This window comes from Oncorhynchus mykiss, chromosome 18 (genome assembly GCF_013265735.2).
Source record: "Oncorhynchus mykiss isolate Arlee chromosome 18, USDA_OmykA_1.1, whole genome shotgun sequence".
Lineage (NCBI taxonomy): Eukaryota > Metazoa > Chordata > Actinopteri > Salmoniformes > Salmonidae > Oncorhynchus > Oncorhynchus mykiss.
The window spans coordinates 66,581,739-66,609,478 of NC_048582.1; the positions used below are offsets into that span (position 1 = coordinate 66,581,739).

Below are 27,740 nucleotides of genomic sequence, written 5' to 3' on the forward strand. Positions count from 1 at the left end.
TACTGCATATCTACTGTATATCTACTGTATATCTACTGCATATCTACTGTATAAACACTGTATATCTACTGTATATCTAATGCATGTCTACTGCATATCTATTGTATATCTACTGCATATCTAATGCATATCTACTGTATATCTACTGCATATCTACTGCATATCTACTGCATATCTACTGTATATATACTGCATAACCACTGTATATCTACTGTATACCTACTGTATATCTACTGTATATCTACTGTATACCTACTGTATATCTACTGTATACCTACTGTATATCTACTGCATATCTACTGTATATCTCTCTACTGCATGTCTACTGCATATCTACTGCATATCTATCTACTGTATATCTACTGCATATCTACTGTATATCTACTCTATCTACTGTATATCTACTGTGTATATACTGCATATCTACTGTATATCTACTGTATATCTATCTACTGTATATCTACTGTATAACCACTGTATATCTACTGTATATCTAATGCATGTCTACTGCATATCTACTGTATATCTACCGCATATCTACTGTATATCTACTGTATATCTACGGCATATCTACTGCATATCTACTGCATATCTACTGTATATCTACTGTATATCTACTGCACATCTACTGTATATATATCTACTGTATATCTACTCTATCTACTGTATAACCACTGTATATATACTGTATATCTACTGCATATCTACTGTATATCTACTGCTACTGCATATCTACTGCATATCTACTGCACATCTACTGTATACCTACTGTATACCTACTGCATATCTACTGTATATCTACTGTATATCTACTGTTTATCTACTGTATATCTACTGCATATCTACTGTATATCTACTGTATATCTACTGTATATCTACTGCATATCTACTGTTTATCTACTGCATATCTACTGCACATCTACTGTATATCTATCTACTGTATATCTACTCTATCTACTGTATAACCACTGTATATATACTGTATATCTACTGCATATCTACTGTATATCTACTGCTACTGCATATCTACTGCATATCTACTGCACATCTACTGTATACCTACTGTATACCTACTGCATATCTACTGTATATCTACTGTATACCTACTGCATATCTACTGCATATCTACTGTATATCTACTGTATATCTATCTACTGTATATCTACTGCATATCTACTGTATATCTACTGTATATCTACTGTATATCTACTGTTTATCTACTGCATATCTACTGTATATCTTCTCTATCTACTGTATATCTACTGTATATCTACTGTATATCTACTGTATACCTACTGTATATCTACTGTATACCTACTGTATATCTACTGCATATCTACTGTATATCTACTGTATATCTACTGTATATCTCTCTACTGCATGTCTACTGCATATCTACTGCATATCTACTGTATATCTCTCTACTGTATATCTACTGTATATCTACTGTATATCTACAGCTTATCTACTGTATATCTACTGTATATCTACTGCATATCTACTGTTTATCTACTGCATATCTACTGTATATCTACTCTATCTACTGTATATCTACTGTATATTTACTCTATCTACTGTATATCTACTGTATATTTACTCTATCTACTGTATATCTACTGTATATCTACTGTGTATATACTGCATATCTACTGTATATCTACTGTATATCTATCTACTGTATATCTACTGTATAACCACTGTATATCTAATGCATGTCTACTGCATATCTACTGTATATCTACCGCATATCTACTGTATATCTACTTCATGTCTACTGCATATCTACCGTATATCTACTGCATATCTACTGTTTATCTACTGCGTATCTACTGTATATCTGCTGTATATTTACTCTATCTACTGTATATCTACTGCATATCTACTGTATATCTACAGCATATCTACTGTATACCTACTGCATATCTACTGCATATCTACTGTATATCTATTGTATATCTACTGTATATCTACTGCATATCTACTGCATATCTACTGTATATCTACTGTATATCTACTGCATATCTACTGTATATCTACTGCATATCTACTGTATATCTACTGTATATCTACTGTATATCTACTGCATATCTACTGTTTATCTACTGCATATCTACTGTATATCTACTGTATATCTATACTGTATATCTACTGTGTATATACTGCATATCTACTGTATATCTACTGTATATCTATCTACTGTATATCTACTGTATAACCACTGTATATCTACTGTATATCTACCGCATATCTACTGTATATCTACTGTATATCTATCTACTGTATATCTATCTACTGCATGTCTACTGCATATCTACTGTATATCTACTGCATATCTACTGTATATCTGCTGTATATTTACTGCATATCTACTGTATATCTACAGCATATCTACTGTATATCTACTGCATATCTACTGCATATCTACTGTATAACCGCTGTATATCTACTGCATATCTACTGTATATCTACTGCATATCTACTGTATATCTAATGCATATCTACTGCATATCTAATGCATATCTACAGCATATCTACTGTATAACCACTGTATATCTACTGCATATCTACTGTATATCTAATGCATATCTACTGTATATCTAATGCATATCTACTGCATATCTAATGCATATCTACTGCATATCTACTGTATCTACTGCATATCTACTGTTTCTACTGTATATCTAATGCATATCTACTGCATATCTACTGTATCTACTGTATATCTACTGCATATCTACTGTATATCTAATGCATATCTACTGCATATCTAATGCATATCTACTGTATATCTAATGCATATCTACTGCATATCTAATGCATATCTACTGTATATCTAATGCATATCTACTGCATATCTAATGCATATCTACTGTATATCTAATGCATATCTACTGCATATCTAATGCATATCTACTGTATATCTAATGCATATCTACTGCATATCTAATGCATATCTACTGCATATCTACTGTATCTACTGCATATCTACTGTATCTACTGTATATCTAATGCATATCTACTGCATATCTACTGTATCTAATGCATATCTACTGCATATCTACTGTATATCTACTGTATATCTACTGCATATCTATTCTATCTGCTGTATATCTACTCATTTGACTGACATCATCCACAGTAGGAGGGTCCTTGGCAGAGGTAATGTTCAACACACACACAGTAGCGTCCTCCACCATGTGGTGTTGTCTTGCATAGTGGCAGTTTCCTGGGGCGGGCGATGTGTGGTAAGGAGTCATTATGTGTGTGTGTGTGCACTAGGCTTGTCACGATACTTTTTACCCCTTTTTCTCCCCAATTTCGTGATATCCAATTGGTATTTTCAGTCTTGTCCCATCGCTGCAACTTCTGTACGGACTCGGGAGAGTCGAAGGTTGAGAGTCCTGTGTCCGAAACACAACCCAGCCGAGCCTCACTGCTTCTCGACACACTGACCACTTAACCCGGAAGCCAGCCGCACCAAAGTGTCGGAGGAAACACCGTACACCTGGCGACCGTGTCAGCGTGCACTGCGCCCGGCCCGCCACAGGAGTCGCTAGTGCGTGATGGGACAAGGGCATCCCTGCTGGCCAAACCCTCCTGTTACCCGGACGATGCTGGGCCAATTGTGCGCCGCCTCATGGGTCTCCCGGTCGTGGCTGGCTGCGACACAGCCTGGGATCAAACCCGGTTCTGTAGTGATCCCACTCGGGAGGCTTGATAACAACATTTTACAAACGATACGATACCAAGTCAGTATCACGATACCGAGTAGCACCGCAATATCACGGCCTAGCATAAAATAAATAAATAAATACAAATCAGTGGCCAAGCATCCTGTCTCCAGTTTCTAGATGTTCTCCATAAACTTCACACTTCTACTCAACACATGGAATTTAACTTCACGCTGTTCAGCATATAATAGAATCCTGCATAGAATGACTGATTTGCGTGTGAGGGAGGGAGGGACAGAGGGACAGAGTGTGAGGGTGGGAGGGAGGGACAGAGTGTGAGGAAGGGAGGGAGGGAGGGACAGAGTGTGAGGAAGGGAGGGAGAGACAGAGTGTGAGGGAGGGAGAGAGGGAGGGACAGAGTGTGAGGGAGGGAGGGAGGGAGTGAGAGAGTGTGAGGGAGGGATGGAGGGAGAGACAGAGTGTGAGGGAGGGAGGGAGAGACAGAGTGTGAGGGAGGGAGAGAGGGAGGGACAGAGTGTGAGGGAGGGAGGGAGGGAGTGAGAGAGTGTGAGGAAGGGAGGGAGGGAGGGACAGAGTGTGAGGAAGGGAGGGAGAGACAGAGTGTGAGGGAGGGAGAGAGGGAGGGACAGAGTGTGAGGGAGGGAGGGAGGGAGTGAGAGAGTGTGAGGAAGGGAGGGAGGGAGGGACAGAGTGTGAGGAAGGGAGGGAGAGACAGAGTGTGAGGGAGGGAGAGTGGGAGGGACAGAGTGTGAGGGAGGGAGGGAGTGAGAGAGTGTGAGGGAGGGAGAGAGAGAGAGACAGAGTGTGAGGGAGGGAGGGAGTGAGAGAGAGTGAGGGAGGGAGGGAGGGACAGAGTGTGAGGAAGGGAGGGAGGGAGGGACAGAGTGTGAGGGAGGGAGGGAGGGAGGGACAGAGTGTGAGGGAGGGAGGGAGTGAGAGAGTGTGAGGGAGGGAGAGAGAGAGAGACAGAGTGTGAGGGAGGGAGAGAGTGTGAGGGAGGGAGTGAGAGAGTGTGAGGGAGGGAGAGAGTGTGTCTGTTAACTGAAGGGTAAAGAAGGTTTCATGTTGTGTTTTTCCCTGACCGACACGATGACATGCAGATCGTTATGCAGACTGAGGTAGGGAGGGAGGAACAGACTGTGAGGGAGGGAGGGAGGGAGGGAGGGAGGGACAGACTGTGAGGGAGGGAGGGAGGGAGGGAGGGACAGACTGTGAGGGAAGGAGGGAGGGACAGAGTGTGAGGAAGGGAGGGAAGGACAGACTGTGAGGGAGGGAGGGAGGGACAGACTGTGAGGGAGGGAGGGAGGGACAGAAGGTGATAAAGGGAGGGAGAGAGGGACAGACTGTGAGGGAGGGAGGGACAGAGTGTGAGGGAGGGAGGGAGAGACAGAGTGTGAGGAAGGGAGGGAGGGACAGAGTGTGAGGGAGGGAGGGAGGGACAGAGTGTGAGGGAGGGAGGGATAGAGTGTGAGGAAGAGAGGGAGGGACAGAGGGTGATGAAGGGAGGGAGGGACAGACTGAGGGAGGGAGAGAGTGTGAGGGAGGGAGCGAGGGACAGAGTGTGAGGAAGGGAGGGAGGGAGGGAGGGACAGACTGTGAGGGAGGGAGGGAGGGAGGGGCAGACTGTGAGGGAGGGAGGGAGGGAGGGAGGGACAGACTGTGAGGGAGGGAGGGACAGAGTGTGAGGGAGGGAGGGAGGGAGGGACAGAAGGTGATAAAGGGAGGGAGAGAGGGACAGACTGTGAGGGAGGGAGGGACAGAGTGTGAGGGAGGGAGGGAGAGACAGAGTGTGAGGAAGGGAGGGAGGGACAGAGTGTGAGGGAGGGAGGGAGGGAGGGACAGAGTGTGAGGGAGGGAGGGAGGGAGGGACAGAGTGTGAGGGAGGGAGGTACAGAGTGTGAGGAAGGGAGGGAGGGATAGAGTGTGAGGAAGGGAGGGAGTGTGAGGAAGGGAGGGACAGACTGAGGAAGAGAGGGAGGGACAGAGGGTGATGAAGGGAGGGAGGGACAGACTGAGGGAGGGAGAGAGTGTGAGGGAGGGAGCGAGGGACAGAGTGTGAGGAAGGGAGGGAGGGAGGGAGGGTGAGGAAAGTAGGGAGGGAGAGACAGAGTGTGAGGGAGGGAGGGAGGGACAGAGTGTGAGGAAGGGAGGGAGGGAGGGACAGAGTGTGAGGAAGGGAGGGAGAGACAGAGTGTGAGGGAGGGAGAGAGGGAGGGACAGAGTGTGAGGGAAGGAGGGAGGGAGTGAGAGAGTGTGAGGGAGGGAGAGAGTGTGTCTGTTAACTGAAGGGTAAAGAAGGTTTCATGTTGTGTTTTTCCCTGACCGACACGATGACATGCAGATCGTTATGCATATCACAGGAGGTTGGTGGTACGTTAAAAGTTCAGCATTTCCAAACTTTATGCAAATCACAAGTGCGAACGCTGGGCGATGACGAATCATATCGAGTGGTTCCCATGACGAATATGACACTCTGCAACCCAACACCGGAGACTTTTTTCAGCGAAGATGGTTGACAGAAATATTAGAATTGAAGTAATTATAAGGTCATAACGACTCATGCAAAGCATGTACAGTTGAGAGGAATATGTTAGACAAACTATTATGCATATCTTTTTTGTCATAAAGTTAATTTATGAAAATTGCTATTTAGCAAGCTAGCTGACTAGCTAACATTTGCCAGCTAGGTAGCGAGCTTCATGGGCGTTTTGACAGGAGTATGAAATTGTAATTCGTGTTGTTTAATGTTTTAGGGACTCCTGAGTAAACCTTCAAACCAGGCTTTCCTCTTGTGAAACAGTGGATGTAAAGAATCTAGCTAGCTAAACTATTTACTGCAAATTGAATGTACAATTTAATTGTGTAAGCTTGCATTGCTAATATTTGCCATGCAATGCAGCTGAAGTAGCTAGTTAACTATTTTCTTGCTTATTGTGTAGTGGAGGATAAAAAAATACCTGTATGCCTGTGGATGAAAAACGTTTGGTATAAATATTAGTTCAGAACTAGACTTGCTTCCACCAGTTAATCTTTAATCCCCAAGATATTTCAGAAAATGACTGTTGCTATGAATCTCATAGCCAGTTGTATTGCATTAATGACAGTCTGAATGGCATCAATGAAGCCTATGGATTAAGTAGATTATAATATAACATTATTGTGCCAAGGATGCAAGTCGTATGTACATGTAAACTCAGTAAAAAAAAGAAACGTCTCTTTTTCAGGACCCTGTCTTTCAAAGATAATTCGTAAAAATCCAAATAACTTCACATATCTTCATTGTAAAGGGTTTAAACACTGTTTACCATGCTTGTTCAATGAACCATAAACAATTAATGAACATGCAGCTGTGGAATGGTCGTTAAGACACTAACAGCTTACAGACGGTAGGCAATTAAGTTATGAAAACTTAGGACACCAAAGAGGCCTTTCTACTGACTCTGAAAAACACCAAAAGAAAGATGCCCAGGGTCCCTGCTCATCTGCGTGAATGTGCCTTAGGCATGCTGCAAGGAGGCATGAGGACTGCAGATGTGGCCATGGCAATAAATCGCAATGTCCGTACTATGAGACGCCTAAGACAGCGCTACAGGGAGACAGGACGGACAGCTGATAGTCCTCACAGTGGCAGACCACGTGTAACAACACCTGCACAGGATCGGTACATCCGAACATCACACCTGCGGGACAGGTACAGGATGGAAACAATAACTGCCCGAGTTACACCAGGAACGCACAATCCCTCCATCAGTGCTCACACTGTCTGCAATAAGCTGAGAAAGGCTGGACTGAGGGCTTGTAGGCCTGTTGTAAAGCAGGTCCTCACCAGACATCACCGGCAACAATGTCGCCTATGGGCACAAACCCACCGTCGCTGGACCAGACAGGACTGGCAAAAAGTGCTCTTCACGGACGAGTCACGGTTTTGTCTCACCAGGGGGGATGGTCGGATTTGCGTTTATCGTCAAAGGAATGAGCGTTACACCGAGGCCTGTACGGGATCGATTTGGAGGTGGAGGGTCCGTCATGGTCTGGGGCGGTGTATCACAGCATCGTCGGACTGAGCTTGTTGTCATTGCAGGCAATCTCAACTCTGTGCGTTACAAGGAAGACATCCTCCTCCCTCATGTGGTTCCCTTCCTGCAGGCTCATCCTGACATGACCCACCAGCATGACAATGCCACCAGCCATACTGCCCGTTCTGTGTGCTTGATTTCCTGCAAGACAGGAATGTCAGGGTTCTGCCATGGCCAGCGAAGAGCCCGGATCTCAATCCCATTGAGCATGTCTGGGACCTGTTGGATCGGAGGGTGAGGGCTTGGGCCATTCCCCCCCCAGAAACCTGTTGCAGTCCATGAGGAGGAGATGCACTGTAGTACTTAATGCAGCTGGTGGCCACAGCAGATACTGACTGTTACTTTTGATTTTGATCCCCCCCCCCTTTGTTCAAGGACACATTATTCAATTTCTGTTAGTCACATGTCTGTGGAACTTGTTCAGTTTATGTCTCAGTTGTGGAATCTTGTTATGTTCATACAAATATTTACAAACATTTAAGCTTGTTAAGACAGTGAGAGGATGTTTCTTTTTTCTGCTGAGTTTAGTTATTACCATGCATGAGATCCCCACGTTGTAGCCTGAACATTTAATATATTCACTGATCATGTATTCTACAAATAAATGTACTATTCAGGTATGAACGTCTGTGAGACATTATAAAAACCAGTAGGAAGAAAGAGGAGGTGGGAAGAGATGTGTGAGAGACTGTCATATACAGAAAGGGAAGGAGGAGGTGGGGAGAGAGGTGTGAGAGACTGTCATATACAGACAGGGAAAGAGGAGGTGGGGAGAGAGGTGTGAGAGACTGTCATATACAGAAAGGGAAAGAGGAGGTGTGAGAGACTGTCATATACAGAAAGGGAAAGAGGAGGTGGGGAGAGAGGTGTGAGAGACTGTCATATACAGAAAGGGAAAGAGGAGGTGTGAGAGACTGTCATATACAGAAAGGGAAAGAGGAGGTGGGGAGAGAGGTGTGAGAGACTGTCATATACAGAAAGGGAAAGAGGAGGTGTGAGAGACTGTCATATACAGAAAGGGAAAGAGGAGGTGGGGAGAGAGGTGTGAGAGACTGTCATATACAGAAAGGGAAAGAGGAGGTGGGGAGAGAGGTGTGAGAGACTGTCATATACAGAAAGGGAAAGAGGAGGTGGGGAGAGAGGTGTGAGAGACTGTCATATACAGACATGGAAAGAGGAGGTGTGAGAGACTGTCATATACAGAAAGGGAAATAGGAGGTGTGAGAGACTGTCATATACAGAAAGGGAAAGAGGAGGTGTGAGAGACTGTCATATACAGAAAGGGAAATAGGATGTGTGAGAGACTGTCATATACAGAAAGGGAAAGAGGAGGTGTGAGAGACTGTCATATACAGACAGGGAAAGAGGAGGTGTGAGAGACTGTCATATACAGAAAGGGAAATAGGAGGTGTGAGAGACTGTCATATACAGAAAGGGAAAGAGGAGGTGGGGAGAGAGGTGTGAGAGACTGTCATATACAGAAAGGGAAAGAGGAGGTGGGGAGAGAGGTGTGAGAGACTGTCATATACAGACATGGAAAGAGGAGGTGTGAGAGACTGTCATATACAGAAAGGGAAAGAGGAGGTGTGAGAGACTGTCATATACAGAAAGGGAAAGAGGAGGTGTGAGAGACTGTCATATACAGAAAGGGAAAGAGGAGGTGTGAGAGACTGTCATATACAGAAAGGGAAAGAGGAGGTGTGAGAGACTGTCATATACAGACAGGGAAAGAGGAGGTGGGGAGAGAGGTGTGAGAGACTGTCATATACAGAAAGGGAAAGAGGAGGTGGGGAGAGAGGTGTGAGAGACTGTCATATACAGAAAGGGAAAGAGGAGGTGGGGAGAGAGGTGTGAGAGACTGTCATATACAGAAAGGGAAAGAGGAGGTGGGGAGAGAGGTGTGAGAGACTGTCATATACAGAAAGGGAAAGAGGAGGTGGGGAGAGAGGTGTGAGAGACTGTCATATACAGAAAGGGAAAGAGGAGGTGGGGAGAGAGGTGTGAGAGACTGTCATATACAGAAAGGGAAAGAGGAGGTGGGGAGAGAGGTGTGAGAGACTGTCATATACAGAAAGGGAAAGAGGAGGTGGGGAGAGAGGTGTGAGAGACTGTCATATACAGAAAGGGAAAGAGGAGGTGGGGAGAGAGGTGTGAGAGACTGTCATATACAGAAAGGGAAAGAGGAGGTGGGGAGAGAGGTGTGAGAGACTGTCATATACAGAAAGGGAAAGAGGAGGTGGGGAGAGAGGTGTGAGAGACTGTCATATACAGAAAGGGAAAGAGGAGGTGGGGAGAGAGGTGTGAGAGACTGTCATATACAGACAGGGAAAGAGGAGGTGGGGAGAGAGGTGTGAGAGACTGTCATATACAGACAGGGAAAGAGGAGGTGTGGAGAGAGGTGTGAGAGACTGTCATATACAGACAGGGAAAGAGGAGGTGGGGAGAGAGGTGTGAGAGACTGTCATATACAGAAAGGGAAAGAGGAGGTGTGGAGAGAGGTGTGAGAGACTGTCATATACAGACATGGAAAGAGGAGGTGGGGAGAGAGGTGTGAGAGACTGTCATATACAGAAAGGGAAAGAGGAGGTGGGGAGAGAGGTGTGAGAGACTGTCATATACAGAAAGGGAAAGAGGAGGTGTGGACAGAGGTGTGAGAGACTGTCATATACAGAAAGGGAAAGAGGAGGTGTGGAGAGAGGTGTGAGAGACTGTCATAAACAGAAAGGGAAAGAGGAGGTGGGGAGAGACTGTCATAAACAGAAAGGGAAAGAGGAGGTGTGGAGAGAGGTGTGAGAGACTGTCATATACAGAAAGGGAAAGAGGAGGTGGGGAGAGAGGTGTGAGAGACTGTCATATACAGAAAGGGAAAGAGGAGGTGGGGAGAGAGGTGTGAGAGACTGTCATATACAGAAAGGGAAAGAGGAGGTGGGGAGAGAGGTGTGAGAGACTGTCATATACAGACAGGGAAAGAGGAGGTGTGAGAGACTGTCATATACAGAAAGGGAAAGAGGAGGTGTGGAGAGAGGTGTGAGAGACTGTCATATACAGAAAGGGAAAGAGGAGGTGTGGAGAGAGGTGTGAGAGACTGTCATATACAGAAAGGGAAAGAGGAGGTGTGGAGAGAGGTGTGAGAGACTGTCATATACAGACAGGGAAAGAGGAGGTGGGGAGAGAGGTGTGAGAGACTGTCATATACAGAAAGGGAAAGAGGAGGTGTGGAGAGAGGTGTGAGAGACTGTCAGATACAGACAGGGAAAGAGGAGGTGTGAGAGACTGTCAAATACAGACAGGGAAAGAGGAGGTGTGGAGAGAGGTGTGAGAGACTGTCATATACAGAAAGGGAAAGAGGAGGTGTGGAGAGAGGTGTGAGAGACTGTCATATACAGACAGGGAAAGAGGAGGTGGGGAGAGAGGTGTGAGAGACTGTCATATACAGAAAGGGAAAGAGGAGGTGTGGAGAGAGGTGTGAGAGACTGTCATATACAGACATGGAAAGAGGAGGTGGGGAGAGAGGTGTGAGAGACTGTCATATACAGAAAGGGAAAGAGGAGGTGGGGAGAGAGGTGTGAGAGACTGTCATATACAGAAAGGGAAAGAGGAGGTGTGGAGAGAGGTGTGAGAGACTGTCATATACAGAAAGGGAAAGAGGAGGTGTGGAGAGAGGTGTGAGAGACTGTCATATACAGAAAGGGAAAGAGGAGGTGGGGAGAGACTGTCATAAACAGAAAGGGAAAGAGGAGGTGTGGAGAGAGGTGTGAGAGACTGTCATATACAGAAAGGGAAAGAGGAGGTGGGGAGAGAGGTGTGAGAGACTGTCATATACAGAAAGGGAAAGAGGAGGTGGGGAGAGAGGTGTGAGAGACTGTCATATACAGAAAGGGAAAGAGGAGGTGGGGAGAGAGGTGTGAGAGACTGTCATATACAGACAGGGAAAGAGGAGGTGTGAGAGACTGTCATATACAGAAAGGGAAAGAGGAGGTGTGGAGAGAGGTGTGAGAGACTGTCATATACAGAAAGGGAAAGAGGAGGTGTGGAGAGAGGTGTGAGAGACTGTCATATACAGACAGGGAAAGAGGAGGTGTGAGAGACTGTCATATACAGACAGGGAAAGAGGAGGTGTGGAGAGAGGTGTGAGAGACTGTCATATACAGAAAGGGAAAGAGGAGGTGTGGAGAGAGGTGTGAGAGACTGTCATATACAGAAAGGGAAAGAGGAGGTGTGGAGAGAGGTGTGAGAGACTGTCATATACAGAAAGGGAAAGAGGAGGTGTGAGAGAGGTGTGAGAGACTGTCATATACAGACAGGGAAAGAGGAGGTGTGAGAGACTGTCATATACAGAAAGGGAAAGAGGAGGTGGGGAGAGACTGTCATATACAGAAAGGGAAAGAGGAGGTGGGGAGAGAGGTGTGAGAGACTGTCATATACAGAAAGGGAAAGAGGAGGTGGGGAGAGACTGTCATATACAGAAAGGGAAAGAGGAGGTGTGAGAGACTGTCATATACAGAAAGGGAAAGAGGAGGTGTGAGAGACTGTCATATACAGACAGGGAAAGAGGAGGTGTGAGAGACTGTCATATACAGAAAGGGAAAGAGGAGGTGTGAGAGACTGTCATATACAGAAAGGGAAAGAGGAGGTGTGGAGAGAGGTGTGAGAGACTGTCATATACAGAAAGGGAAAGAGGAGGTGTGAGAGACTGTCATATACAGAAAGGGAAAGAGGAGGTGTGAGAGACTGTCATATACAGACAGGGAAAGAGGAGGTGTGAGAGACTGTCATAAACAGAAAGGGAAAGAGGAGGTGTGAGAGACTGTCATATACAGACAGGGAAAGAGGAGGTGTGAGAGACTGTCATATACAGAAAGGGAAAGAGGAGGTGTGAGAGACTGTCATATACAGAAAGGGAAAGAGGAGGTGTGAGAGACTGTCATATACAGAAAGGGAAAGAGGAGGTGTGAGAGACTGTCATATACAGAAAGGGAAAGAGGAGGTGTGAGAGACTGTCATATACAGAAAGGGAAAGAGGAGGTGTGAGAGACTGTCACATACAGAAAGGGAAAGAGGAGGTGTGAGAGACTGTCATATACAGAAAGGGAAAGAGGAGGTGTGAGAGACTGTCATATACAGACAGGGAAAGAGGAGGTGTGAGAGACTGTCATATACAGACAGGGAAAGAGGAGGTGTGAGAGACTGTCATATACAGAAAGGGAAAGAGGAGGTGTGAGAGACTGTCATATACAGAAAGGGAAAGAGGAGGTGTGAGAGACTGTCATATACAGAAAGGGAAAGAGGAGGTGTGAGAGACTGTCATATACAGAAAGGGAAAGAGGAGGTGTGAGAGACTGTCACATACAGAAAGGGAAAGAGGAGGTGTGAGAGACTGTCATATACAGAAAGGGAAAGAGGAGGTGTGAGAGACTGTCATATACAGACAGGGAAAGAGGAGGTGTGAGAGACTGTCATATACAGAAAGGGAAAGAGGAGGTGTGAGAGACTGTCATATACAGAAAGGGAAAGAGGAGGTGTGAGAGACTGTCATATACAGACAGGGAAAGAGGAGGTGTGAGAGACTGTCATATACAGACAGGGAAAGAGGAGGTGGGGAGAGAGGTGTGAGAGACTGTCATATACAGACAGGGAAAGAGGAGGTGGGGAGAGAGGTGTGAGAGACTGTCACACCTGCGGGACAGAAAGGGAAGGAGGAGGTGTGAGAGACTGTCATAAACAGAAAGGGAAAGAGGAGGTGGGGAGAGAGGTGTGAGAGACTGTCATATACAGAAATTGAAAGAGGAGGTGTGGAGAGAGGTGTGAGAGACTGTCATATACAGAAAGGGAAAGAGGAGGTGTGAGAGACTGTCATATACAGAAAGGGAAAGAGGAGGTGTGAGAGACTGTCATATACAGAAAGGGAAAGAGGAGGTGTGAGAGACTGTCATATACAGAAAGGGAAAGAGGAGCAAGGAAGCAGCAGATTCATTCATTCCAGTTATTCTAAACTTCATTTTCTCTCAGTTCATCACAATTACATTGTTTCTAGCAGTGTCTCCTAACCAGCCTTGGGGCCCCAGTCGGGCCCGATGGTTATCTTTAGAGCGGGTGAGTTAACGATGTTGGGACAGGGGGTTGGCATCCTCCCTCACATCAAAACATACCTGCAGACGAGAGACAGATGGAGAAAGAGAGAGAGAGAGAGAGCATGTTTAATCCTGACACGGTCAGTCATCTTAATCATCAAGAGGTGAAATGCAAAACTGACCTTGTGTCACATCTGCTCCCGCTCCCCCTCTCTGGCGCTCGAGGTCGCCAGGCTGCTCTTAATTACGTACACCTGTCACCATCGCTGCGCTCACCAGCGCTTCATCGGACTCGCCTGGACTCCATCACGTCATTGATTTTGCCTCCCTTATATCTGTCACTTCCTCAGTTTCGTTCTCGTTGTCTGCATCGATGTTGTTTTGGTTTCTCTTGTCCAGACGCTGTTCCCTGTTTAGTTTCATGTCTATTTATTTATTAAATCCTCACGCTGTACTTGCTTCCTGTCTCCCAGCATCTGCAGTTATGGACCCGTTACATCTTGGATGATTAACTCTGGGACTACTACAGTACATATCGATCTGTATTTCAATGTAAAACATCTCTTTTAAAATACTTCCTGTTGACCCGACCAAGTGACCTCTCACCTCTGATCATGCTGTGCCCTCTGTGTCAGCCAGTTCAGATGGAGGGGTTCACCGACACAGCTGATATAACCTCGAGGATTTAGGGAGTAGAAGGGAGAGAAGGATGAAGTGAAAGAGAGAGACTGTTATTGAGAAAATAAGGTATTTAAACAGACATTGTTCAACAGCAATCTGTGTGTGTGTGCGTGTGAGTGTGTGTGTGTGTGTGTGTGTGTGTGTGTGTGTCTTTACCTAGTTTCCACACTCCAGAGTACTTTATACTGAAAAAAAAATACACAGACAAACAATATAGCATAGTTATAGAAATAATGCTAACGCTCTAACCACTAGGCTACCTGCTGGTTACTAGCCCAACGCTCTAACCACTAGACTACCTGCTGGTTACTAGCCCAACGCTCTAACCACTAGGTTACCTGCTGGTTACTAGCCCAACGCTCTAACCACTAGGCTACCTTTCGATTACTAGTCCAACGCTCTAACCACTAGACTACCTGCTGGTTACTAGCCCAACGCTCTAACCACTAGGCTAGCTGCTGGTTACTAGTCCAACGCTCTAACAACTAGGCTACCTGCTGGTTACTAGTCCAAACACTCTAACCACTAGGCTACCTGCTGGTTACTGGCCCAACGCTCTAACCACTAGACTACCTGCTGGTTACTAGTCCAACGCTCTAACCACTAGGCTACCTGCTGGTTACTGGCCCAACGCTCTAACCACTAGGCTAGCTGCTGGTTACTAGTCCAACACTCTAACCCCTAGGCTACCTGCTGGTTACTAGCCCAACGCTCTAACCACTAGGCTAGCTGCTGGTTACTAGTCCAACGCTCTAACCACTAGTCTACCTGCTGGTTACTAGTCCAACGCTCTAACCACTAGGCTACCTTTCGGTTACTAGTCCAACACTCTAACCACTAGACTACTTGCTGGTTATTGGCCCAACGCTCTAACCACTAGGCTACCTGCTGGTTACTAGTCCAACGCTCTAACCACTAGACTACCTGCTGGTTACTAGTCCAATGCTCTAACCACTAGACTACTTGCTGGTTATTGGTCCAACGCTCTAACCACTAGGCTACCTGCTGGTTACTAGTCCAACGCTCTAACCACTAGGCTACCTGCTGGTTACTGGTCCATCCTCTAACCACTAGGCTACCTGCTGGTTACTAGTCCAACGCTCAAACCACTAGGCTACCTTTCGGTTACTAGTCCAACGCTTTAACCACTAGACTACCTGCTGGTTACTGGTCCAACACTCTAACCACTAGACTACTTGCTGGTTATTGGCCCAACGCTCTAACCACTAGGCTACCTGCTGGTTACTAGTCCAACGCTCTAACCACTAGGCTACCTGCTGGTTACTAGTCCAACGCTCTAACCACTAGACTACCTGCTGGTTACTAGCCCAATGCTCTAACCACTAGGCTAGCTGCTGGTTACTAGTCCAACGCTCTAACCACTAGGCTACCTGCTGGTTACTAGTCCAACGCTCTAACCACTAGACTACCTGCTGGTTACTAGCCCAACACTCTAACCACTAGGCTACCTGCTGGTTACTAGTCCATCCTCTAACCACTAGACTACCTGCTGGTTACTGGTCCATCCTCTAACCACTAGACTACCTGCTGGTTACTGGTCCATCCTCTAACCACTAGGCTACCTGCTGGTTACTAGTCCAACACTCTAACCACTAGGCTACCTGCTAGTTACTAGTCCAACACTCTAACCACTAGACTACCTGCTGGTTACTAGTCCAACGCTCTAACCACTAGACTACCTGCTGGTTACTAGTCCAACACTCTAACCACTAGACTACTTGCTGGTTATTGGCCCAACGCTCTAACCACTAGGCTACCTGCTGGTTACTAGGCTACCTGCTGGTTACTAGGCTACCTGCTGGTTACTAGGCTACCAAGGTCTTTAATTGTTCTACATTTGTTCAATATGGGTGACACTTAAAACAGCCTGTTTTGTTTATGCGCTGACATCACCCTTACCTGAACAACTCCCTCACCTGAGACGTAGAAATCAAAGGGAGAAAAACAGGGAATTGAATAATTACAGTTGACATAGCTAAGTACATGTAAATGGAAGAATATTCTTATTACAATGTGGATGACTCTTAAAAGAGCTTTTGGTTGTGCATAGTGTAGTCTATGGAACAAGGTGTTGTCAGGGAACATCACCCTCTTCGAAGACGTAGGAGGTGAAGATCTCCCGCACACGGATTGCCTCCCGTGCTGCGTTGTTGGACCGCATCCGTGTAACATCCTGCCGAGCCTGCAGGCCTCTCTCCTGGCACGCGGCGGAGAGCTGCAGGTCCCCCTCCTGGTCCTCGTGTGCCATCCTCATGAAGTTATGCAGGACAAAGGTAGCCTTCATACACGCCTGAATTCCCCCCACTAGTCAGTTCCAGATGGCCCTGGTCACACCTGCGACAATGCACCCAACCGTGCAGATCCCTATACGGTAACTGTAGCCAATCGTTTTGAAGGAATCTCCAGTTGTATCTGTAGGAAAATGGAAGATAATGTAATTATTAGACTTCTACATCACCAGGTCATTGTGGATTTACCAAAGTATAATATATCTTATAACAAATCATGATAACATTGAATAGATAGTTAGATAGATAGATAGATAGGTAGGTAGATAGATAGATAGATAGATAGATAGATAGATAGATAGATAGATGTGAATGTGTAGCATGAGACAATAACATGATCATATCCAGGATAGCATCGCAAACGAATACATAAATACCACTTAAAGCTTGATGATGTCGTGATCATTTGAATCAGCCGTGTAGTGCTAAGTGATCATTTGAATCAGCCGTGTAGTGCTAAGTGATCATTTGAATCAGCCGTGTAGTGCTAAGTGATCATTTGAATCAGCCGTGTAGTGCTAAGTGATCATTTGAATCAGCTGTGTAGTGCTAAGTGATCATTTGAATCAGCTGTGTATTGCTAAGTGATCATTTGAATCAGCTGTGTAGTGCTAAGTGATCATTTGAATCAGCTGTGTATTGCTAAGTGATCATTTGAATCAGCTGTGTAGTGCTAAGTGATCATTTGAATCAGCTGTGTAGTGCTACGTGATCATTTGAATCAGCCGTGTAGTGCTAAGTGGTCATTTGAATCAGCCGTGTAGTGCTAAGTGATCATTTGAATCAGCCGTGTAGTGCTAAGTGATCGTTTGAATCAGCCGTGTAGTGCTAAGTGATCATTTGAATCAGCTGTGTAGTGCTAAGTGATCATTTGAATCAGCTGTGTAGTGCTAAGTGATCATTTGAATCAGCTGTGTAGTGCTAAGTGATCATTTGAATCAGCCGTGTAGTGCTAAGTGATCATTTGAATCAGCCGTGTAGTGCTAAGTGATCATTTGAATCAGCTGTGTAGTGCTAAGTGATCATTTGAATCAGCTGTGTAGTGCTAAGTGATCATTTGAATCAGCCGTGTAGTGCTAAGTGATCATTTGAATCAGCTGTGTAGTGCTAAGTGATCATTTGAATCAGCTGTGTAGTGCTAAGTGATCATTTGAATCAGCTGTGTAGTGCTAAGTGATCATTTGAATCAGCCGTGTAGTGCTAAGTGATCATTTGAATCAGCCGTGTAGTGCTAAGTGATCATTTGAATCAGCTGTGTAGTGCTAAGTGATCATTTGAATCAGCTGTGTAGTGCTAAGTGATCATTTGAATCAGCCGTGTAGTGCTAAGTGATCATTTGAATCAGCTGTGTAGTGCTACGTGATCATTTGAATCAGCCGTGTAGTGCTAAGTGGTCATTTGAATCAGCCGTGTAGTGCTAAGTGATCGTTTGAATCAGCCGTGTAGTGCTAAGTGATCGTTTGAATCAGCCGTGTAGTGCTAAGTGATCGTTTGAATCAGCCGTGTAGTGCTAAGTGATCATTTGAATCAGCCGTGTAGTGCTAAGTGATCGTTTGAATCAGCCGTGTAGTGCTAAGTGATTATTTGAATCAGCCGTGTAGTGCTAAGTGATCATTTGAATCAGCTGTGTAGTGCTAAGTCCCCCAGGACTGAGAACCACTGCTCTTCGTTGGGACCTCATCATCTGCAGAAAGGCTTTCACAGCTCTGTGTATCCGAGAAAACACAGGGAAACATAACAAGACAAACAGACTTCACTATACTCAAAATTAGACGGCACTGAATATTATGCTACTATTTTCTCTGTCCTCACTTCTAGGGACTGGAACTATACAAAAGTACCTGCCCTATCCGGAATAGCCGAATCTCTCACTTTGACAGCTGCTATCGTTTCACCCTCCTCCATGGCAGTTAGCTAGCTACCTACAAATGCATTTGGAGTTTGTTTTTTACAACAATAAATACATCAAGATAGCTAACTAATATGAAGTTAGGTAGCTGGTGATATTTAATTCACTTAGTGAGCTAGCTATACAGTCTGTTAAGATGGCTAGATAGCTAGTTATACAGTGTGTTAAGATGGCTAGATAGCTAGTTATACAGTCTGTTAAGTTGGCTAGATAGCTAGTTATACAGTCTGTTAAGTTGGCTAGATAGCTAGTTATACAGTCTGTTAAGATGGCTAGATAGCTAGTTATACAGTCTGTTAAGATGGCTAGATAGCTAGTTATACAGTATGTTAAGTTGGCTAGATAGCTAGCTATACAGTCTGTTAAGTTGGCTAGATAGCTAGCTATACAGTATGTTAAGTTGGCTAGATAGCTAGCTATACAGTCTGTTAAGTTGGCTGGCTAGATAGCTAGCTATACAGTATGTTATGTTGGCTAGATAGCTAGCTATACAGTATGTTAAGTTGGCTAGATAGCTAGCTATACAGTCTGTTAAGTTGGCTAGATAGCTACCTAGCTACGTTAGCAGCTCATTTGAGTCAGCCTGTACCATAGCTAGTTAGCGAATAATTTTTGTAATGTATTTGCTTAATTGAATATGTTCTCCCAGTCATGTTTCTGATTGGAAACAGGGCAGAAAAGTTTGTTTGTCACCAAATCAGTTTAGAGCATATTACTATTTACCTGTGAATAAATTAATGAACTGGAGAATGGATTAAACTATGTACCCATTTAATAACCAGACCTTCAATAAAAACTTGCTATGCTGAATTATTGATGCTGCTGCTATATGCTGCCAGCACACCTACAAGCGAGCCACTCTGGGTGTCCCGAAGCGGAACGCAGCAATTTACCACATGCTAGTGAACACAGCCCATGACGGCTGGTAGGGGACGAGGCTGGATGAGTACAGCTGCCACAGGTGATATGAGCATGAAAGTGAAGGGGATATTATTAGACCTGCTCATACAAGAGACAAAAATCCAATTCAGTTGGATTTTACAAAACAAAACTGTGACTTTTATGAGCTTTTTATAACAGGCGTCTGCAAATTCTTTATAGATCGGTAGGGCTGTGAGAAGACGGTAGTATCTTTATAGATCGGTAGGGCTGGGAGAAGACGGTAGTATGGAATGAAACGGTTCTACGGTATTCTAAAATGTTGGTATCATGACGTTTTGGTACCATGTTACAGTGGTACCGGTATACCGTGCAGTGTGTGTGTGTGTGTGTGTGTGTGTGTGTGTGTGTGTGTGTGTGTGTGTGTGTGTGTGTGTGCGTGCGCGTGCGTGCGTGCGTGCGTGCGTGCGTGCGTGCGTGCGTGCGTGTGCGTGCGTGTGCGTGCGTGTGTGTGGGGAGTGGAGTAATTATTTCTAATGAACAGCTGATACCATCTATTTAATACCCTCTCTGTGATACCCTCTCTTTAATACCCTCTCTGTGATACCCTCTCTGTGATACTCTCTCTTTAATACCCTCTCTGTGATACCCTCTCTGTAATACCCTCTCTTTAATACCCTCTCTGTGATACCCTCTCTGTGATACCATCTCTGTGATACCCTCTCTGTGATACTCTCTCTGTGATACCCTCTCTGTGATACCCTCTCTTTAATACCCTCTCTGTGATACCCTCTCTGTGATACCCTCTCTGTGATACCATCTCTGTGATACCCTCTCTGTGATACCATCTCTGTGATACCCTCTCTGTGATACTCTCTCTGTGATACCCTCTCTGTGATACCCTCTCTTTAATACCCTCTCTGTAATACCCTCTCTTTAATACCCTCTCTGTGATACCATCTCTTTAATACCCTCTCTGTAATACCCTCTCTGTAATACCCTCTCTTTAATACCCTCTCTGTAATACCCTCTCTTTAATACCCTCTCTGTAATACCCTCTCTTTAATACCCTCTCTGTGATACCCTCTCTTTAATACCCTCTCTGTGATACCCTCTCTTTAATACCCTCTCTGTGATACCCTCTCTGTGATACCCTCTCTGTGATACCATCTCTGTGATACCCTCTCTGTGATACCCTCTCTTTAATACCCTCTCTGTGATACCCTCTCTGTGATACCCTCTCTGTGATACCATCTCTGTGATACCCTCTCTGTGATACTCTCTCTGTGATACCCTCTCTGTGATACCCTCTCTTTAATACCCTCTCTGTAATACCCTCTCTTTAATACCCTCTCTGTGATACCCTCTCTTTAATACCCTCTCTGTAATACCCTCTCTTTAATACCCTCTCTTTAATACCCTCTCTGTAATACCCTCTCTTTAATACCCTCTCTGTAATACCCTCTCTTTAATACCCTCTCTTTAATACCCTCTCTTTAATACCCTCTCTTTAATACCCTCTCTTTAATACCCTCTCTGTAATACCCTCTCTTTAATACCCTCTCTGTAATACCCTCTCTGTGATACCCTCTCTGTAATACCCTCTCTTTAATACCCTCTCTGTAATACCCTCTCTTTAATACCCTCTCTTTAATACCCTCTCTGTAATACCCTCTCTTTAATACCCTCTCTAGTGGAATCACAGGGAATATTAATCTGCTATTATGGAACATGTATATATTATTACTCTACTGTGGACTGTTCAGGTGAATCCTTCAATCAGAGTTTCAGGATGTGTAATGTGTATGGTGAACATGTCTCTATCTCTCTCTCCTCCTTCTCTTTCCCTCCCCTCTCTCCTCCCCTTCTCTTTCCCTCCCTCTCTCTCCTCCCTTCTGTATCCCTCCCTCTCCTCCCTTCTCTTTCCCTCCCTCTCTCTCTCCTCCCTTCTCTTTCCCTCCCTCTCTCCTCCCTTCTCTTTTCCTCCCTCTCTCTCCTCCCTTCTGTTTCCCTCCCTCTCTCTCCTCCATTCTCTTTCCCTCCTTCTCTCTCCCCCTTCTGTATCCCTCCCTCTCTCTCCTCCCTCCTCTTTCCCTCCCTCTCTCTCCCCCTTCTCTTTCCCTCCCTCTCTCTCCCCCTTCTGTTTCCCTCCCTCTCTCTCCCCCTTCTCTTTCCCTCCCTCTCTCTCCTCCCTTCTCTTTCCCTCCCTCTCTCTCAACCTTCTCTTTCCCTCCCTCTCTCTCCTCCCTTCTCTTTCCCTGCCTCTCTCTCAACCTTCTCTTTCCCTCCCTCTCTCTCCCCCTTCTGTTTCCCTCCCTCTCTCTCCCACTTCTCTTTCCCTCCCTCTCTCTCCTCCCTTCTCTTTCCCTCCCTCTCTCTCCAACCTTATCTTTCCCTTCCTCTCTCTCCCCCTTCTTTCCCTCCCTCTCTCTCCCCCTTCTCTTTCCCTCCCTCTCTCTCCTCCCTTCTCTTTCCCTCCCTCTCTCTCCTCCCTTCTCTTTCCCTGCCTCTCTCTCAACCTTCTCTTTCCCTCCCTCTCTCTCCCCCTTCTTTCCCTCCCTCTCTCTCCCCCTTCTCTTTCCCTCCCTCTCTCTCCTCCCTTCTCTTTCCCTCCCTCTCTCTCCTCCCTTCTCTTTCCCTGCCTCTCTCTCAACCTTCTCTTTCCCTCCCTCTCTCTCCTCCATTCTCTTTCCCTCCTTCTCTCTCCCCCTTCTGTATCCCTCCCTCTCTCTCCTCCCTCCTCTTTCCCTCCCTCTCTCTCCCCCTTCTCTTTCCCTCCCTCTCTCTCCCCCTTCTGTTTCCCTCCCTCTCTCTCCCCCTTCTCTTTCCCTCCCTCTCTCTCCTCCCTTCTCTTTCCCTCCCTCTCTCTCAACCTTCTCTTTCCCTCCCTCTCTCTCCTCCCTTCTCTTTCCCTGCCTCTCTCTCAACCTTCTCTTTCCCTCCCTCTCTCTCCCCCTTCTGTTTCCCTCCCTCTCTCTCCCACTTCTCTTTCCCTCCCTCTCTCTCCTCCCTTCTCTTTCCCTCCCTCTCTCTCCAACCTTATCTTTCCCTTCCTCTCTCTCCCCCTTCTTTCCCTCCCTCTCTCTCCCCCTTCTCTTTCCCTCCCTCTCTCTCCTCCCTTCTCTTTCCCTCCCTCTCTCTCCTCCCTTCTCTTTCCCTGCCTCTCTCTCAACCTTCTCTTTCCCTCCCTCTCTCTCCCCCTTCTGTTTCCCTCCCTCTCTCTCCCACTTCTCTTTCCCTCCCTCTCTCTCCTCCCTTCTCTTTCCCTCCCTCTCTCTCCAACCTTATCTTTCCCTTCCTCTCTCTCCCCCTTCTTTCCCTCCCTCTCTCTCCCCCTTCTCTTTCCCTCCCTCTCTCTCCTCCCTTCTCTTTCCCTCCCTCTCTCTCCTCCCTTCTCTTTCCCTCCCTCTCTCTCCTCCCTTCTCTTTCCCTCCCTCTCTCCTCCCTTCTCTTTCCATCCCTCTCTCTCCTCCCTTCTCTTTCCATCCCTCTCTCTCCTCCCTTCTCTTTCCCTCCCTCTCTTTCCTCCCTTCTCTTTCCCTCCCTCTCTCTCCTCCCTTCTCTTTCCCTCCCTCCCTCTCTCTCCTCCCTTCTCTTTCCCTCCCTCTCTCCTCCCTTCTCTTTCCATCCCTCTCTCTCCTCCCTTCTCTTTCCCTCCCTCTCTCTCCTCCCTTCTCTTTCCCTCCCTCTCTCCTCCCTTCTCTTTCCATCCCTCTCTCTCCTCCCTTCTCTTTCCCTCCCTCTCTTTCCTCCCTTCTCTTTCCCTCCCTCTCTATCATCCCCGCACAGGAGGCAGCTATAAGAAGATTGGATACTTCGACAGTACTAAAGGCAATCTATCCTGGTATGGGAATGACAAGTGGATAGGTGAGCCACATTCATATATATATATTATTATTATTATTTATTCCTTATTTTACCAGGTGAGTTGACTGATAATACATTTTCATCTACAGTAATGACCTGGGGGAAAGTTAAAAAACATAGTAAAATACATACAAAATACACTACATGACCAAAAGTATGTGGACACCTGCTCGTCAAACATTTCATTCCAAAATCATTGGCAACTATATGGAGTTGGTCCCCACTTTGCTGCTATAACAGCCTCCACTCTTCTGGGAAGGCTTTCCACTAGATGTTGGAACATTGCTGCTATAACAGCCTCCACTCTTCTGGGAAGGCTTTCCACTAGATGTTGGCACATTGCTGCTATAACAGCCTCCACTCTTCTGGGAAGGCTTTCCACTAGATGTTGGAACATTGCTGCTATTACAGCCTCCACTCTTCTGAGAAGGCTTTCCACTAGATGTTGGAACATTGCTGCTATTACAGCCTCCACTCTTCTGAGAAGGCTTTCCACTAGATGTTGGAACATTGCTGCTATAACAGCCTCCACTCTTCTGGGAAGGCTTTCCACTAGATGTTGGAACATTGCTGCTATAACAGCCTCCACTCGTCTGGGAAGGCTTTCTAGGAGATGTTGGAACATTGCTGCAGGGACTTGCTTCTAATCTGCCACAGGAGCATTAGTGAGGACGGGCACTGACGTTGGCCGATTACGCCTGGCTCATAGTGGGCCTTCCAATTCATCCCAAAGGTGTTCGATGGGGTTAAGGTCAGGACTATGTGCAGGCCAGTCAAGTTCTTCCACACTGATATCGACAAACCATTTATGTATGGACCTCACTTTGTGCACAGGGGCAATGTCATGCTGAAACAGGAAAGGCCCTTCCCCAAACTGTTACCACAAAGTTGGAAGCTCAGAATCCTCTAGAATGTCATTGTATGATGTAGCATTAAGATTTCCCTTCACTGGAACTAAGGGGCCCGAACTATGAAAAACAGCCCCAGACCATTATCCCTCCTCCACCTAACTTTACAGTTGGCACTTTGCATCGGGGCAGGTAGCGTTCTTCTGTCATCCGCCAAACCCAGATTAGTTTGTCGGACTGCCAGGTGGTGAAGCGTGATTCATCACTCCAGAGAACACATTTCCACTGCTCCAGAGTCCAATGGCGGCGAGCTTTACACCACTCTAGCCATCGGTTGGCATTGCGCATGGTGATCTTAGGCTTGTGTGCGGCTGCTCGACCAAGGAAACCCATTTCATGAAGCTCCCAACAAACAGTTATTGTGCTGACGTTGATTCAAGAGGCAGTTTGGAACTCGGTAGTGATTGTTGTAACCGAGGACAGACTATTTTTATGCGCTTCAGCACTCGGCGGTGCCGTTCTGTGAGCTTGTGTGGCCTACCACTTCAGGGCTGAGCCGTTGTTGCTCCTAGACGTTTCCACTTCACAATAACAGCACTTACAGTTGACCGGGGCAGCTCTAGCAGGGCAGAAATCTGACAAACTGACTTGTAACTGACTTGTTGGAAAGGTGGCATCCTATGATGGTGCCACGTTGAAAGTCACTGAGCTCTTCAGTAAGGCCATTCTACTGCCAATGCTTGTCTATGGAGATTGGATGGCTGTGTTCTTGATTTTATACACCTGTCATCAAAGGGTGTGGCTGAAATAGAAGAATCCACTCTTTTGAAGGGGTGTCCACATACTGTACTTTTACAAAAAGCAAAAAAACAACACAAACACAGTAAAATAAAAATAAATCATAAGAATCAAACACATTCTTCTTAAAAAAGTTCCTCACAGCCGTCTGAACTGCCTCAGAGGCATCAATTCAACCCTCAGAGGCATCAATTCAACCCTCAGAGGCATCAATTCATGCAATTTCACTGACCTCTGTAGACCATTCCGCAAGCAAGGTGCAAAGTAGCTAATGGATTGATTTACCTCTGTGGAGATGGAATGGAGTTAGCCATCCCTGAGACCGTGTCAGATAGCTTGTATTTCTGAAGGTTAACAGAGACCTGAGGGGTACGGTGGTAGTTTATACAGGATGGCTTTTTAAAAACAAAAACATCTTCCTCATTCCCCCTTATTCTCCTCCTTCTCTCCTTCTCTCTTCCTCTCCTTCCCTCCTTCCCTCCTTCTCTCCTTCTCTCCTTCTCTCTTCCTCTCCTTCCCTCCTTCCCTCCTTCTCTCCTTCCCTCCTTCTCTCTTCCTCTCCTTCCCTCCTTCCCTCCTTCCTTCCACTAGCAGGGTTGGCTAAGAATGTTCATCAATCAACCAGTCAGGTTTTATTTATCATGTTGTCGGTGAAAACAGCAATGCTCCGATCCGTATAGCTTAACACACACACACACACACACACACACACACACACACACACACACACACACACACACACACACACACACACACACACACACACACACACACACACACACACACACACACACACACACACACACACACACACACACTGAAACACACTCTGAAACACACACTTAAACTGATGGGACTTCTATGTAAAAATCCAGTACTTTATACTGAGCATAGATTGAGTATGCCTATTGATAGGACCATGTGTTATATCTCACGAGAGTGATATTATTTCATTTTATTTACCAATTAAACATGATGACCGGTTCGGGGCGATGACAGGAAGAAAATGAATGGAAGACGCAGCGTGACAGTCTAAACAAAATGAAGGCGGAGGCAATCTCAGACGCAATTTAACCGGAGCCGAATCCATGACCTTGAGGAACGGGGGAATGGGACGGTGCGGCTCTGCTCTGTAGTCTAATCAGCATGGCCGGGTAGCTAGCTTTGTTGTTTACGTCCGTGTCAGAGCAGGGCATCCCAAATGGTACCCTAAATCCCTATAGGGCTCTGGTCAAAAGTGGTGTACTACCTAGGGAATGGGATGCCATTTGGGATGCAAGGGGAGTCCGTTCTGCCTCCGTGAACACTTTCACTAACCGTGTCTAATGGTTTGAGGAAAGAGGTTTTGTGCCTTTACTGTGGAACCAAGGTTGCATCAACAGTGTTGTATTGGGAGGCAGTGTTGTATTGGGTGTTGTATTGGGAGACAGTGTTGTATTGGGTGTTGTATTGGGAGACAGTGTTGTATTGGGTGTTGTATTGGGAGACAGTGTTGTATTGGGAGACAGTATTAGGAGACAATGTTGTATTGGGAGACAGTATTAGGAGACAATGTTGTATTGGGAGACAGTATTAGGAGACAATGTTGTATTGGGAGACAGTATTAGGAGACAGTGTTGTATTGGGAGACAGTGTTGTATTGGGAGACAGTGTTGTATTGGGAGACAGTATTAGGAGACAATGTTGTATTGGGAGACAGTATTAGGAGACAATGTTGTATTGGGAGACAGTATTAGGAGACAGTGTTGTATTGGGAGACAGTATTAGGAGACAATGTTGTATTGGGAGACAGTGTTGTATTGGGAGACAGTGTTGTATTGGGAGACAGTGTTGTATTGGGAGACAGTGTTGAATTGGGTGTTGTATTGGGAGACAGTGTTGTATTGGGAGACAGTATTAGGAGACAGTGTTGTATTGGGAGACAGTATTAGGAGACAGTGTTGTATTGGGAGACAGTGTTGTATTGGGAGACAGTGTTGTATTGGGAGACAGTATTAGGAGACAGTGTTGTATTGGGAGACAGTGTTGTATTGGGAGACAGTGTTGTATTGGGAGACAGTATTAGGAGACAGTGCTGTATTGGGAGACAGTGTTGTATTGGGAGACAGTGTTGTATTGGGAGACAGTGTTGTATTGGGAGACAGTGTTGTATTGGGAGACAGTGTTGTATTGGGAGACAGTGTTGTATTGGGAGACAGTATTAGGAGACAGTGTTGTATTGGGAGACAGTGCTGTATTGGGAGACAGTGTTGTATTGGGAGACAGTGTTGTATTGGGAGACAGTGTTGTATTGGGAGACAGTGCTGTATTGGGAGACAGTGTTGTATTGGGAGACAGTGTTGTATTGGGAGACAGTGTTGTTTTGGGAGACAGTATTAGGAGACAGTGTTGTATTGGGAGACAGTGTTGTATTGGGAGACAGTGTTGTATTGGGAGACAGTGTTGTATTGGGAGACAGTGTTGTATTGGGAGACAGTATTAGGAGACAGTGTTGTATTGGGAGACAGTGTCGTATTGGGAGACAGTGTTGTATTGGGAGACAGTATTGTATTGGGAGACAGTGTTGTATTGGGAGACAGTATTAGGAGACAGTGCTGTATTGGGAGACAG

The 27,740-nt window shown here is 45.8% G+C and overlaps 1 protein-coding gene across 1 annotated transcript in view; it reads left to right on the forward strand.

Annotated features, from left to right (window-relative positions):
• Positions 1 to 27,740, forward strand: part of LOC110496897 (gamma-aminobutyric acid type B receptor subunit 1-like) — a 154,483-nt gene that overhangs the window by 55,378 nt on the left and 71,365 nt on the right. The window contains exon 9 of the mRNA XM_036953572.1: positions 23,407 to 23,484. Within this exon, the coding sequence (XP_036809467.1) occupies positions 23,407 to 23,484 (78 nt within the window). The remainder of the gene's footprint in view (positions 1 to 23,406; positions 23,485 to 27,740) is intronic.